Source organism: Diospyros lotus, chromosome 1 (assembly GCF_014633365.1).
Source record: "Diospyros lotus cultivar Yz01 chromosome 1, ASM1463336v1, whole genome shotgun sequence".
In the NCBI taxonomy this organism is placed as follows: Eukaryota; Viridiplantae; Streptophyta; class Magnoliopsida; order Ericales; family Ebenaceae; genus Diospyros; species Diospyros lotus.
The window spans coordinates 50,878,095-50,894,932 of NC_068338.1; the positions used below are offsets into that span (position 1 = coordinate 50,878,095).

Here is a 16,838-nt window from a genome sequence, read left to right on the forward strand (position 1 = left end):
TTTCCCTATTATAGCCAGGGTGGGAAGTGTGGCTTACAAATTGCAGTTACCAAAGGGAACCCAAATCCATCCAATAATTCATGTGTCACTATTGAAGAAGGTTATAGGAGGACAACCGGTGAGCCCCCAGTTACCTTAGGGAGCCTTTGACTCTAGCCCTTCCCCAAAACCCTCTTCTATCCTGGATAGATGTGTGATCTCTCAACAAGGGCCCCCGATTATGCAAGTGCTTGTGAAGTGGTCCAACATGCTTGCGGACAACAACACTTGGGAGTATCTCCCAGACCTGCTTAATTAGTTTCCTAGAGCAGCCAACCTACTGACCATTTCTTGAGGACATGAAATGTCTTAAGGGGAGGGTATTGTCATGTAGTTACAGTTAAAATAGTAAAATAAAACAGAAATCAGTTAGTGCAAGGGGGGGGGGGGGGTTGTACCAGGGGAAAGCTATGTGGTATGGTAACCTCCCTTTTTGTTCATTCCATCTCCTAGGTGATAGCTGACCCAAATGGGCGGCTATACCAACCTTCAATCAAACTCTCATTGTTTCTGTTTCCTATAGTTGATTGTGGTCCCCCTCTTCAGTCGACTTTCCAGGCTTGCTGGTTCCTTCAGGCAACTTGGCAGTTGATTGGTTCCATAGACTCTGGCCTATTTCCTTCCCTCAATTGTTTCTTTCAGCTAACTAGGTAGACTCGTACATGCCCACCCTACACTAACTCCCTTCACCCTAAGTAGCATTTTCAAAGTCACACAATAAGATAAGCCTGATATATAGTAAGAATCAAAGAGATAATTTAACCATACCAAATCAAAACTTACATCCAAAACATTCTTTCTTCATTGATAATAGAGTTTTACATGCTTTACATAAACTGTATTGATTATACATGCTTTTTAATGTAACACAACATAATGGATATTCACTAGCTATAGTGTTTAGTACATAGTTTCAGCATAAAATAAAATCTTCCTCAAAATACTATTGGCTACTCCCAGCACATCATTGTTCCTTATTTTGAAATGGTGATATGCAGCATGCATGTGGCATGAGCTCAACTACTAAGGGCGGGCATATATGGCATGCAAACACATAATCAATGAATAAGCACACACAACATGATGACACTTTTCTTTCAGCACATTTTACTTTTGGGTGCACCCTCCATTAATGCCGCATTGACATTCTTTGATCAACATTGTTCCATGCTGGACAGATGCTGAGCCTCATCTGTGGGATTGCAACATTCCTTTCCAAATTTCACATTATCATCATTTCCTTAGGCATCATAACCAGGTTTCTTCATGAACATGATACACATTTCATGCACACATGCAATGCATATAAAATCATGCTATTATATTGCCACAAACTTTTCATGTATAAATCATTTAACATGCCAGGCATAAGAAGCCATATAATGCACCTTACCTTAGCCAATGTAAGAGAAGAACTCAACCTCTCAGCTTTTCTTCTCTCCAGCAGAATTTCCTTCCTCTATTTTTTCCCTCCTTTTTCCTTCCCACGTTGAGAGCTTCTCTCTGCTGAAACCAAATGAATTAAAGCTTAATTTGTAGGCATTCCAAGCTGCTGTAGTGGCTCATTGGTAGGAGTTTGCTTGGTCTCCATCTAGCACTACTTGGTCCTAAGGTTGGAAATGAGCTGAGCTGGCTCGCAAGATGTTCATGGCTTGACATGTTAGTTAGCTCAATAAGCTATGTCATGAACTAAATAAGATGAAAATGAGTTGAAAATATGGCTAGTTTAATAAATGAGTCGAGCTTAATTTGTGATATGTTTGACTTGTTTAGTTCATGAGTCAACTTGACTGAATTACATATAATATATTAATAGCACCATTATATTATATTATATCTTAATAGTCTAATACATGAAAAGAACTTTCAATCTTAAAATTTTTAAGTATTATAAAATTCTTTTTTCTGATTAGAAATTTAATATATTTTTAATGAATATCCCATAGTAAATTTAATTTGCACATAATATATAATTGATTACGGTAAATTATCAATTTAAAAATTATTGCATATTTAAACCATGCATTTTCTTTCCCAAATGATTAATTTTTAGTGTGCTGAAGTAAGCTTTCTTTGATTTTTTTTATTGTATTTAGGTTTAATTGAATTAAATGAACCAAGTTAATGAATTAAGCTCACGAGCTACTTGGCTCAAGTTGGTTCATATTAGCTCATTTGAATATCATTTGAGGCTACTGAGTTGTGTTGAATGGCGTGTGAACTTTATTTGAGTCAAGCCCAAGTCTGAAAATTTGATTCATATTGAACTTGGGCTGCACCAATTTCAATCGAGCTGAGTCGAGCTGGGGTTCAGCTCAGCTAGATTCAACTCATTTTCACCCCTACCTGGTGCTCTCTTCTTGAGGGACACGTAGCTACCTGTTCCACCAAGCTAAGAGACAGCTCACCCATCTTCTAGAAGCCCTCAAATGGTGCTGGAGAATTCCACTAGTTGCTGGAGCATTTAGAGATCCCTGAATCTCATTTATTTAGTTATTAATCACTAATCCCACTTTCATAAACCTAACCAAAATGAACAAAATTTATATAATCAGAATCCTCTCGCCAGGCCTAGCAATTTATGCTAAAATGCATATAGTCAGCTGCTTACATGACCTTTTTCTGCTACTTCAGCAACCAATTCAACAGTTGACTGTTGATTGACTGCGGATGCTCTGAGTTACTTACCCTTTTCTTTTCGATTGTTGGTCTATCCCTTTTGATCCTCAACCGAAACATGTGGCATTAAGCTTTGCATGATCCTAGTAATTCATCATGTTGGGTTGGCTTTGCTTGTCTTTTTCTGCATGCTAACTTGTTTAGCGGGTTACCTTGAAACGGAATCTTGGTAATTTTGGACATCTAAGTTTATATCACCTCTTCTTTTCATTTTGCTCAATTTCAAATGGGTGTTGCAGGCTGCACGGGAATGTTGAAGCAATGGCAGTATTGTCTGTGGGAGGTGTTGATGGTGGTAGAAAAAGAGATTCGATCATCTTAACATTCCGAGATGCTAAAATTTCAGTTCTAGAATTTGATGACTCGATCCACGGACTCCGATCAAGGTGAGCTGGATAAATTGATATGATTTGGGACTCATATTTCTTGTTGGTATATCCTGTTTGTGACGTGCTATGTTTTTAAGGGTTATGGCTGATTGTTTAATTCCTTGCTTGTCTGTTTATCCTGACTAGTCTTTTGCTTTCTAATGTTACTTGTTGAAAATGTGTCATGCTTAATGTTTGCTTGCATATGAATGTATAGGCTATCTAAATATTAATGTAGGACTTTATGGGAATAACTACTGATTGGAGGTTTATTTAGAGTTAGAAGGCTAGGGAAAATTGTTGAAAAGGCTGGGCCCTAGATATGTAATGAGTTGGTGGGCAATTTAGAGGTAAAAGAAGGCTGAAAAGATGAATTTCAGGTGCTGATGACAAGTTTGGAAGCACAGTTACGAGAATAATAATCTGAAATTAAAAAATGCAGACAACTGGGAAGAGAGAGAGAAATTGCTTCTTGGCGTCATGCCTAGAGAGATTATGATGGTATTTATAGAGCTCTAGTAATGCTATTCCTATTAGGACCTGGAAAATCGTTTTTTCTACTAGGACAAGTAAATGAGTAATCAAAGACTGAAACTAATAATAATAAAGACTAGGAAAAGACCATAAATAAATCCTAAACACAAGTAGAGTTAACAAAAGACCCTAGGAGAGATTATGTTGAATTACGAAAGCACCCTACTGCATAAAACATCAAGACTAAGCCTAACAAAGCTCCCAGGAAGGGCTTTCACCCAAAAATACCCCAAATCGATGCTTGGGCCTTAGAACCAGTTTTAGGCTGCCTTTTTATATGTCTCTAGAGTCTCCTGCCAACGCCCTCCAAATATTTTATTAGCCAATTTTGCATTCTAAATCATCTGGCTTCCATCATACCAAATGGTGTCTTTACTCTCTAGGCTTCTTCAAAGTACTTGTCAGAAGTTAATTACTGACCATGTCAACAAGGAGCAGTGATTTTTGTTTGAAGTGTCGTAAATTGCTATAATGATTTTATTTTGTTTTCTAATTTATTTAGTTTAAACCACGCCAAATGAGCAAATATATAGTTCTGAATCTTATCATATTTTGCATCTTTTTTAAAATTAGAAATGAACTTTTGACCAAAATTTACTTTTCTTTTCCTTTCAAAATCAACAGTAAATGTTAAAGAATAAAAGAAGTCCTCAGAAATCCTAATTTTTAGATGCCTATTTACCTCATAAGTCTGAACTTTTTTAGGCATTTATGAATGATGACGACACAGAGCACACATGGTTCAAGGAAAAGAAAAATAAAGAGAAGACCCAAACTATGGGAATTGGTGTGACATCATATTGATGCCTAATACAACTATGAGCCCCCCATCTTATGCAACTCATGTGGAAATGGTTTGTGGGTAGGACTAGATTATGGTTAGATTGTTGGTTTGATCATGATCTTGTGACACTTTCCTTGATATTTTTTGTCTGGCTAGAATGGTGAGGGGACTTTGATATCTCCATTTATCTCCCATGATTTGTGTCTCGTTCCTATCTTTCCAATAAATTTGCAAGACTTGGGGGTTGACAGGTGGAAACTTTTTCTAGTTTTCTTGATGAACTTTCTCTATTTGGGCATTTTGAGGATGGTTAGGTCTGGAGGATTAGTCTCAGTTATCACATTCTATGATTTTACTGTAATTGTGGCATATCCATTCCTTAAAAAGTTATTTGGAGATAAAAGTTCCATCCCATGATTGCTTTCTTTTTCTAGTTTGTTTCTCACAGTGTTATTCTTATGATTGGAAACTTCAAGAAAGTTTAGTTTTTGTGGGATGGTTGGTGCTTTATGTGTAAGGAGAGTTGGAGGGTCAACAAAAAACCTGCTTCTTCAATTTTATTCGCCTAGAAAATTTTGTAGTTTTCTCTTTCGTACTTTTGATATTTAGAGGGTTACATCGAGTTTCGGTGAGGAATTTTTCTGTTAGCTCGGGGCCGGGGCTTCCTACCTTTGGTACAAAGACTTTTCTGGCTTCTCACTCTTTCTTAATATTTTTTTCTTGGTGTGGCACACTTAGCAGAGAGAAATAGTAGAGCCTGGTGTGTAGCATTCCATTTATTCCCTTAGGGGCTCCATTCTTGTTCACATTTTTATGGTGGTATTTTGGTTGTGCCTTTCTGTTTGTTCTCTTTTGCTTATTTTCTCGATTAGCTATATTATTTATTTCTGTTTTTGTTTTTCCCTTTGTTTATATAGGCTTCAGTTTTGTACGAAAGTGCTTTTGGCATATGTTCATTATCTATACAAAAAAGAGTAAAGTTTGTTGAGATTGGATTCATACCCACGCACACACTTCACAGTGTTTGAGTCCTGTGACATAGTTTTTGTGTGAAGGTTGGACACCAAGCACAGAAATGGATTTTATAAATGAATTTTATTTGGCAATTCTCCCCAGTTTCTTTAATAATGATTAGTAGAAGCGCTTGCTTGATTGGCATCATTTTGATTGTCATGAACACGTCTGGGTGATGTCCAAAGTCAGAATAGTAAGAAGAACTCGCAGTGTAAATTGCGAAGTAAGAAACTAATAATGCTGACAACAGGGAGACAAATCCTAACAAGGCTGACTGTTGGCGGAACAGACAGCATTACACAAAAAGATATATCTGGGAAGAACAATTGGCTGACGATCTCTGTCAAATATTGTTGATATGCCTGGAAAGTGCTGCAGTCTAGAGTGGTCCTAGGAAGCAGAAAGGTGTGTTTTTGTATCCATGATCGGTATACAGTAAATTTCATTGGGCCTGGTTCAATTGAATGTAGGAAATTAATTTATAAGGAAATACTCATGATTCAATATACTTACTATTGATGTGGGTTTCGCTTTTGAATTTTATTTCTTTTTGATGGAATGCAACCACATATTTGTCTGACTATTATTTTGGTTAGAGTTTATTCAAATTGAAAGATGCTATTTATGTTGCGATACTGGTTTAACATGTCTCTCCTCTGCTCGTCTGCTACTGTTTGTGTTCCTGATTTTGTCACAGGATGCTTTAGTAGCAAGTTGAAACTTTTGTATTCTCAAGCTCTTTCAGATGACCTTTGTCTGCTGTGTTAACAAATACTATTTCTGAACACCTGGTTGTCTTTCTTATCAGCTCTATGCATTGTTTTGAGGGTCCAGATTGGCTTCATCTGAAAAGAGGAAGAGAATCTTTTGCAAGAGGCCCATTATTGAAGGTTGACCCCCAGGGCAGGTGTGCCGGGGTTCTTGTTTACGGTCTACAAATGATAATACTGAAAGCTGCTGAGGTTTCCTTTTCCGTCTGTATTTTTCTAGTTTAATTTTGTTTTTTTCCCCTATTTTGCAAAACTTTTTCGGATCAATTCATTTTATATTCATTTTCTGCCAGCGTGGCTTCAAAGGCACATATCATTAGTCATACTGTACTTATCCAATAAACAAACTAACAAGAAGATATGAAGTCTTAATCCCACTATTTCTGCTACATGAATTCTAGCACACCAATTATTTCTATGTATGGCTTTATTTTCTTTAAGGCCCTTATAACTTATGTCACGGCTAAGATTTTCCCACCATATTTTTCTTGGTGCTTTTTTGTTAAATACTTGTTCCATTCCAACCACTCTCTTCACAAGAGTGTCTGTTGCTCTTCTTCTCATATGACAAAACTATCTTAATTGTGTCTCGCACATTTTATCTTCTATAGGAGCCAAACCAACCTTATTATGAATAACCGCACAGCTATTGTAACATTCTCATCGTTGTTATGTTCGAATCTTACACTTGTTGGTGCTTTGTTGCCTAACATTCTGTATCGTACAACAAAGCTGGTCTTATAATTGTTTTATAAATTTTTCTTTGTAACTTTAATGGAAACTATCACATAAAACACCTAATGTACTTTTCCATTTTACCTATTCTGCCTTAATTTTATGGGTAACATTTTCATTAATCTCCCCATCATTTAGGATGGTTGATCCAAGATATTTGAACTAATCTTTTCTTGGGATAACTTAATCTTCAAGTTTTAGTGTAACATCATCCACATTTGTCTTTAAACTTAAATTCCATATGTTCAGTTTTTATTCTGCTTAATTTACAATATTCTAAAGTATTCCTCCATATCTTGATTTTAGTATTCACATTTTTGTTTTGTTTCATCCACCAAGACAATATCATGATATGCAATAGGATACAGCAGAGGATGTTTACCTGAATATGTTTAGTGAATTTATCCATTAATAGGGCAAAGAGATAAGGACTAATGCAGATCCTTGATGTAATTTAATTGTAATTGGAAATGCTTCTGTATCTCCTCTACATGTGCTGTACGTCTTTCTGCTACTTGATACATGTCTTTAATAACCAATATGTAAACAATTTGGACTCATTTCTTCTCTAAGACCCTCCATCAGGCAGGCATGAAGTCAAATTGCTTTTCAAACACCTTGCTTTCTCTTCTTAATGTTTGTTCCATCACTCTCTCCTAAAGCTTCATAGTGTGGCTTCCCACCCCCCCCCCCCCCCCCCAAAAAAAAAAAAAAAAAAGTGAAAGAGATAAAAACACAAAAAGAAATGAAATGATTAAGTTCCATGAATATTACATTCTCCTATCTTTTCGTTGCACCTTTTTATGCTTAAATTTTCTATCAGGCAATACTACTCTGTTTTAGTTACTCATAGAACTGCAGGCATATGCTAATTTTTTGAATCCTTAATAGTTAATACTTAAAAGGTGTTAATTTGTGCCCCTGTTATTAAAAGTGCAAGTACTATAGAGATTTACAAACTGGTACAATGGTATCCTCCTACTAAATCATAGTACATTTTATTCCAAAATGGTGAAATGTGATGTTAAATATATAAAGATTGGCATAATGTTCCTGGAAAAGTGCTTTTAAATGCCTAAATTGAAGGAACAATTATAGTAATTTTTAATTGTTCTATGAAATTGTTATGAGAGTGGCTCAAGTTCTAAAGTAACATATGGACATGTGCCCTTGTATACTATATGCTATTGGATGTATACCATGTTCCTGCACCCAATCCTATTTTATATAGCAGAACCATCCACATTCAAGGGAAGACATTCATGCAGTGAATTTATGAACATCCTTAGGGAATTATCCTATGGAGACCTTTCTATACAAGTACTTTCTCCCTCTGAATTATCCCCTCTTGGCACCAAATTTTTGGTGTGGTATGTGCTGAAAATCATGCAATTTTCATCTTTAGTTTTTGAAAGGAAAGTAACTTGTCTTAATTCCCATCTTTTATTTATGATAATACTAAAAGATTACTTGCTTACAGGGAAGCAAGTCAACTTGCTGGGAGATAAGGGCTCTTTTTTTCTTTTCTTTCTTTCCTTCTTTTTTTTTCTCAGGCAAAGGCAATAAGGGCTCTTTTTTCATTTCATTTCTTTTACCTTATATTCCATTAAGTTAATTTTAACTTCCATTCTGGAATTTTGGATGTCAGGCTGGTTCTGGTTTGGTTGGCGAAGAGAATGCTTTTAGTTCTGGAACTGCAGTCTCTGCTCGTATTGAGTCTTCATATGTAATCAATCTACGAGATCTGGACATGAAGCATGTAAAGGATTTTATATTTGTTCATGGTGAGACAAGGCAACTTTTAATTGATTTTGCTTATGAATGTAATAAAATACTTGGTTCATTTTTGGCTTAAGTTGATTGGTTTTGTACATCAAGGCCACAATTTGGCGCATGAGAATTAATTAGAATGGAATGCCCATTTCCATTTCCTGTATTGATTCCCCTTGTTTACTGCAATAGAATTTGTGATTCTCGCAATGGAGAAGGGATATTTTCAATCCTGCCTTCTTTATTCCCCTAAGTAATGAATAAGAGTAGAGCAGAAAAGGAGAGAGGGGAAGAGAGTGGTTGGTGCAACTCCTATATCCCCCCGCCCTGCACTTACCATCCTCCAAACCACTACCAACCCCTTCGCCAGAGAGAGAGGGAGGGAGTCTTCTTTTCCACCTGAAGGGCACGTCCAATCCTCTTTAACTTGCTATCCTCTATCCCCTTTCCACCACTACCCCACCAATGCAGTCCGTCCTAGGGACTGGGAACCTGCTGTTTGAGCCCTATGAACACAGGATATTTTGTTATTACTATTTGTACAAAATTGAGTTTGGTATGGGAAAAGGTATTCATAATGCACATTTATGTGAGAGCTTGTCTCGCTGAACCTGTTCTCGATGCCATATTTCATTAGCTATATTCTGACTGTAAATGATTTGTTGTATTTTGTGTTATTACTACAACAATAACAACAATCACAAGCTTCTCAATCCCATCAGTGTTTTTTCTGTTATTACCATCTGTACAGAATTGGACATTTATGTGAAAGTTTCTTCTGCACAACCTGCTGTTGATGTCATGTTTGATTAGCTGTATTTTGATAATTGGGCTGTTAATTGTACCATCTGTGTTCTAAAGCTTGTGAACAATAGTGCATATCAACATATGCCATCACTTTTCGTCCATGGTGCTTAATCAGGATGCATTAATGTGTTGTTGCCTTAGAAGATGCCTACATTGGGATGCTCACACTCTCAAATATAGAGTGCAATTGAAGGTTCTGATCCCAGTACTAGTCTTGGTAGAGAAAACCTGTTTTGGTTTGGCACACTTAGTCTCTCCTCTTTTTGCATGTCATAAAACATTTTTAATGATATTTTAATAATTACTATTGGAAACCATTTTGGACACGTGGTATTCTAGTGATTCCAGTCACTTCATGTTTCTGAATGGGCATATGAGGTCATTGACAATGGACCTTCTTGACATCAGGATGTGAGGATTTTGCGACATTTGGTTGTGGATTTCAATAGCAATTATACATTGAAGCCACTTATGAGGCATAAGTGATGGAGAAAGTCATATGTTTTGATAGGTTCTCCTAGTTAAGGTTGAAACTACTGTTTATATTTTGCTAAAATGAGAGGGACTCTTTTACTTTCTTTAATTAAAGTTGAAAATGTGCTGGAAACTGTGGACAATTGACAAGAAAAAGGTATACATGTTACTAAAAGTAGCCAGCATGTTTTAGTCATATCAAGGATAAGATCAAATCCAATGGTTAGTGTTCTAGATATGCTAGATGATTTATATTGTCCTCAAATGTAGCAATTAGGTTCTTCCTTATGGTTAGTCTTATTGGTGTCAATCCATAGTATTAAGGAGCACAACCAATAAGGGAAGAAAATGGCTAATTAGAAATTTACAGTATTCCTTTATATTCAGGACCAACCTCCTTGAGAACTTTGCTTCACTGTGATAAGTAGAAGCCAAGCTTGGTAAAATTGGCTTTTGTTCTCCACAAAAAATGGATATTTTCCTGTTGAAGTAGTCTTATGTTACAGGGTAGTTTCTGCATATTTGCAATTTGTCTTTCCTCTACCCACATTTTCATCTTGATTTTCCCTTTCAAGTTATTCATTATTGGTTCTATGCATGCATTTCTTTGATTTTTGTGGTAATTTATTTGTACAGTAGTACTTGTCTCAACCATGGATCTCTCTGAACTTTAGAGAGATGCCATATGCATCATTGTTTTAAGTATTGCTTGGAAAGAAAAGGGTTTCAAATACCATGGCTTCATTGAACACTTTATATCCTATCCTGCTGTTTCCCAGCATTAGGATGGAGCTTTCTATCTAATGATTGGTGAGGTAAAAGTGGTTAACATTTTGTCTATTCCTTTATATTTTCTAGTCTATGCCCTCCTATAATAATTCATTCAATGATACTTTGATGTGCTTCACAGTCAACTTGTTTGATGTTTATATTGACTTGTATGAAGTCGAAGAATTGGAGAATTAGGGTGATTTTCAATGTAAAAGGAAATATCTATGGTTAGAACCTCCCAAATCCTTGCTTTGGCATGAATAGAAAGTCTAAATCTGCTTGAATGTCAACATCAATTTATAAGACTTCTGACTGCAATAGATGTGAGAAATAGTTGCAGCATATATTTGCATGCAAGTTGCCTCAATTATTCAACATGGAAGCACTAGGAAATTGATTGGTCTATTACTTATCTGCTTTTCTTTTTTTGGTCTTAACTCTGATGTTGGTTCCTTAAATATTTCTTCATTAGTACAACACTATTCTTGTATTTGTTTCGATGAACATCTGTAAGAAAGTAGCCTATCTTCTCTCTCTCTCTCTCTCTCTCTATCTATATATATGGGATTATATGAGTTTTGAAGATTTCCTGTTGCTTTGAGCTGCTTTATTTGATCTTGCCCTTTTCTTTTTTCTTTTTTTTTTCTTACTTTGATATATTTCATTCACAGGTTACATTGAGCCTGTGATGGTTATCCTCCATGAAATGGAGCTGACCTGGGCTGGGCGTGTGTCATGGAAGCATAATACCTGTATGGTTTCTGCACTTAGCATTAGCACAACTTTGAAGCAGCATCCTCTTATATGGTCAGCTGCTGTAAGTCCTAATCTATTTCTCTCTCTTCTTTTCTTTCTTTCTGAAACTCTCACTTCCTCTCCTTGTATTGGATGGCCTAGAGCGTCAAAAATGAACTAACAACCCTTTCTTTTATGCTGCCCTCAATGCTTAAGGGCCTAGGCAAATGTGGTCTTAACTTGTTTCCGTTACTATATCGGAAATTATGGTGCTTGTTTTCTACATTTGTTTTACGATCTGATCACATCCTTGTAATTGTCAAAAAATCTCCTCAAACACCATGGTTTTGCATGTGGCCCCTTGTGCTTGGGTCGTATATGTATCGTCCATGTAAAGTTTGCACATTTTCTGCTGAGTTCTAACATTTAGGTTGACTGTGACTGGCTTGGTAGACTGAAGTTTTCTAGAGAGTCTTCCCCATGTTTCGGTCAATCGAGGCCTCCCAAGGCCAAAACTTCAGTCAACTGAAGTCTTGCCAAGCCTCATTTTGACCTTATTTGGTTGACTGAACTTGCCCAGTGACTTGTTTTGCCCTTTTCACTTGGTTTTGGTCCACATATCGATTTTAGTCTCAATCATTTTATCTAAGTGTCCTCACAATACATTAAATTGTCATTTTCTTATTTATAAAATACTCTGAAAACAACCATGTAATACGGGGTTTTACACTATTGCAATATACATTCTAAGCCATGCGCCACTTTGCTTCCAGCTGTTATCACTTCAGAGCAGCAGCAGTCTTGGAAAAACTGCATTATACATATAGTTTCCTCAATTGCATGATGCATACAAGACATGGCCACACTAGGGGAAGATAAGGCGTTAATGATTTCCATGTCGTCTCCTTCTAACTGAATGGGAGATAATCCAAGTTCAAAAAAGCAACCTTAGCTGAAGGATTAAGCTAGTATAAGCTTCATTCTTTTCTAACTATGAAAGATTTCTTATTTCCAAATGTGGTTAATTTTTCTTGTTATCAGAATCTCCCACATGATGCATATAAGCTTCTTGCTGTGCCATCTCCAATTGGTGGAGTTCTTGTCATTAGTGCAAATGCCATACATTATCAGAGTCAGGTAAACTTTCTTACTGCATTGGCTGTAGTGTTGTTCACCATAGTGGCATTGCCTTTGGGTGTTTACTCTTCTATTTTTCCATTTAGTTAGTGACTGTTTTTCCCCTTGGGCAGTCAGCATCATGCATGTTGGCTTTGAACAACTTTGCTGTTTCCGTTGATAGCAGGTCAGTTCTCTGCATATATTTGTTTAGAGGGATGAAAACTGTACTCTGGAAGTGCTTGCCCTTTTCTAATTCTAGAACTTCTCAGCATATTTTTTGTTTTCCCTTGAAAGTATATATTAGATCGCCTTATATTGCATTGATTCTAGAACCTTAAATATAAAAACAACCTCCTGTTTTATTTTTGTGACTTTGTCTGTTGTTCTATTCTTAGGTGGATGACAGTTTTAAGAACTTCGATGACAAAATAGAGTTGTATGTAAAGCACTGTTAGATTTTTTTCATGGCATTACCTTTATATCTAATTGTTTAAATGCTGTCCAAAGTTCTGGATGTATGGGTGGAATATTTAACGTTTGCTTTTTCATGTGTATGGAGTGGTATAATTTCCATATTTGCTTGTTGCAATTGTCAAGTTTACCTGTAACTGTGAAGGTATTTGACCATGTATGTTAATTAGGATTTCTTCATATATTTGTTCAGAAGAGTGGGTATGGGTTTTGTCCTCCTGGTGGAAGGTCAAGAACATGATCTAGGAATTGCATTTCCCGCTCTAACCCTTAGTGTGTTCATTAATGGGACATTGGCTGGTTGCTGGTTTGTTTAAGGCATGGATGGCATTTGGGATGTTCTCTTAGATGTTATTTGATTGATGCCTTGATCAGGTAGAGATTTTTTGTTGGATTGTCTATGGGTTCCAAAAGTAATGATTGCAAGGAATTGAAGAGCATTTAACACCCTGAAAGTCTTATTCATTGCTTGAAAGAAGTTATATTACTAATAGTTTTTGATTCAAAGAGGATATTCCTTTTTCTTTTTTGTTGTTTAGTCCTGGGAGGTTATTTGTTCACCTAGTTTCTCTTTTTAGGTAGTTTCTGATTCACATTTTCCATATGGTGGCCTTGTTTGTTTAGACAAACTTGAGGTATTAGTGTTGGGTTCATTGTGCTTTACTTTATTTTGAGGATAAATTGCTTGGAGACCCATGTGGTTTAAAAATGACACTAGAAGTTTTTGTGGTTTAAACTTTTTGGTTGGACTCCCCTTTGTCAGAAAAGGTGTTAATTAAATCTTAATTATGTTAAATTAAACTAATTAAACCCTAATTAAATTAAAAATAGTTAATACTTAACAAAAAAGTAAAAATACAGCCATTGCTGGTGATGGTTCTTGTCACTGGAACCCGCTGGCCAATGAAGTTGCGGAAGGGGAAGGAGAAGGAGGAGAAGAAGAAGAAGAAGAAGACAAAGGCACAGATTTATTGAAGAAAAAGACAGGCAAATCTGTTGAAGACTGCAGGTGGTAGAGGTGTGGCTCCAGGTGGCAGTGGCGGGGCTCCAGCAGCTGTTGGTGTCAGCAAAACAGAGGGAAACAGGGAAAGACAGATACACGGATGGAGCCTTGCAAACCTCCAAACCCATTTCCTTATAAAAGATGGATTTGGAGCCATACATGGATGGATTTGCATGTGGATCCTCTTCAACAAATAAATTCACAGATGGAGCCATACGTGGATGGATTTGGAGGTTTTAATTCTGCATAATAGATATTATATTATGATGTATATTATATCGAATATATTTTATATATTAAAATATATAAAATATCTATATCATATATTATACATAATATACCTACAATATTAGGCATAGAATGTGATATTATATTGTATAATACATAATATATAAAATATATATTCTTACATACATTGTATATATATAATATATTATATTTTATAATATAAATTATATATGTGTATATTGTTATAATATTACTATTTTCTATTATGTAAAATTTTTAATATTATATATTAATTATATTATAATATGCATATTATACCATTACATTATAGTTATTTATATATAATATATAATATTTAAATATATCTTATATATTTTATCATATATAATATAATTTATTGGTTTTTAATATATATTATTCCAGTATAACAGTACATTATCTTTTATTGTTGAGAAAAGGAACCGGTATTCCTTATAATTTTATTGATGTCAATGATAAAATTTATACACAAGAGGTTCCCAAGAATTCTCCTATATTTTAGGAATAGATTACATTCCTACTATCTAGGACTAGATTACATTAATTTAAATACAACAAGAAGATAAAAACACAAAGATAAATATAAAGATAAAACTGAAATAATCTAAACAAATCTAAACAATCAAACAATCATCAAACAATCTATCACTTAGGATTATCTTGATCTTGATCTCGGCTGGTTGTTAGCTTTGGTTTATCTTGAATATTTCAACATTTATACATAGTATACATATAAGATAATATATGTTATTTATCACATATATTATATTATAAGATCGTAAATTATTATAAAGTGATAATAATTTTATAAAAGCATAAAATTATTTGTATTAATATATTTTTCATGTGTAATTAAAAATTTTAAGAAACTAAATTAAATAACAACATTATTATATTAAGTCTAATATATATTATAATTTATCTCAAAATACAATTAAATTCCAACCTAAAAATTACATTCAGATAGCTTTTATTGGTTAAAATAGAGATTTATTCTTTTTGGTCATTTTAAAAGTTAAGTTTTTTTTTGGGGGGGCTACCAAACATGTAGCTATATAACTAATAGCGTGTAGCATATTTTATCCAAATACTTACAATAAAGCTCTGAGAGCTTATCATCTCCTATGATTTATAAATTTCCTGACAGTAATATTTCAGTCTTTTGACATCAAGATGAGTGGTACTATAGGAAAGAGATTTGGGACTTAAAAAGTTTTTTAGAAGTGTCAGATATGATAGTTTAAATGCGTTCTATCAGTAGCCAGTTGCACCCTTGATATTAGTGCCTGTCATACTTGCATTTAGATTCTGAGGAAATAAACAAATAAGTCAATTAACCTTCAATCTTATCACACTCCGAGTTTCTGCAACTTCTTGAAATTTAATATCTTTTCTAACCTCATTAATGTTTTTAGTGGTTCTTTCTTACTTTGTTGTCCTCACAGATTGTGGTTGCATCATTTTAAGTCTGGTTTTGCTATTTTAGATAAAAAATCTCATTAATGTGTCACTTTGAAAGTGTTCTAATATTTGGTTCGCAGTCAAGAGATGCCAAGATCAAGTTTTAATGTGGAGCTTGATGCTGCCAATGCTACTTGGTTATTGAATGATGTGGTTGTGCTGTCGACTAAAACAGGGGAGCTACTTCTGCTGACACTTGTTTATGATGGACGGTATATGATTGCTAGTCATGTTGTTATTTTCTTTTTCATGATACAAGAATTTATTGACTCATTCTTGAAGCTATTGGTTGGCTTCTTTTAAATGCATGCATCTTTCTCTCTCTCTCTCTCTCTCTTATCAACTTGGTACTTATGACAAACTGCCTTTTGGAATTGGTTACTTTTAAATTGTCTATGGCAGAACTTCACATATACGTAAGTTGTTTATCATGGTATGGAAAGGAAAACCAAGAAAGAGTGGGGGGAAAAAGGGAAAAAGAAGTCTTTTACTGTCTTAGAAGGAATGGAAATAGCATTAGCAAATTTCAGCTGGTTTCTTCCATTATCATTGTCATCCGAATGCTTAATTTATTCATGGGGTGAACTCTGTTGGATATGTTCACTTTGGTTTTCAACCACTCCTCTGCTTCCACTTTTTTTTTTTCTTTTTTAATATTATTATCTGAACAACATTATGTTGGATTAAAGACAAGCATTGACTGACTAGTTCAAGTTCCACAGTGAAGTAATGATTTTATGGAATTGTTATGTTCTTTAAAATCTTATTTATTCTACCTTCTTTGCTAGGCAATTTGCCATTCATGTGAAATGAGTGTTCTCATAATACTTGTTTGTTATGATGTATATTCTCCAAAGCATTAAATAAGGCCCTTCATACTATCCTCTTATTTGTATAGTGGAGTATAGTGTGAAAATGTCTGAGAAATCAGCCATGGGGTAAATGGCCATTAAAATGCAGGCAACCACAAAGATCTGTAGTCCTTTTACCATGAAGGTTTTGTCCTCGCTTGCTTGAAGTTCCAGCTTATGAAAAAA

The 16,838-nt window shown here is 35.0% G+C and overlaps 1 protein-coding gene across 2 annotated transcripts in view; it reads left to right on the top strand.

The window, feature by feature from the left end:
- The window catches only part of LOC127801002 (cleavage and polyadenylation specificity factor subunit 1), a 61,253-nt gene that overhangs the window by 6,633 nt on the left and 37,782 nt on the right, over positions 1–16,838 (top strand). For both annotated transcript variants that reach the window (XM_052335744.1, XM_052335754.1), the window contains exons 2-8: positions 2,958–3,104; positions 6,227–6,380; positions 8,572–8,707; positions 11,417–11,562; positions 12,522–12,617; positions 12,731–12,783; positions 15,882–16,013. In XM_052335744.1, coding sequence (XP_052191704.1) covers positions 2,958–3,104; positions 6,227–6,380; positions 8,572–8,707; positions 11,417–11,562; positions 12,522–12,617; positions 12,731–12,783; positions 15,882–16,013 — 864 coding nt within the window. The remainder of the gene's footprint in view (positions 1–2,957; positions 3,105–6,226; positions 6,381–8,571; positions 8,708–11,416; positions 11,563–12,521; positions 12,618–12,730; positions 12,784–15,881; positions 16,014–16,838) is intronic.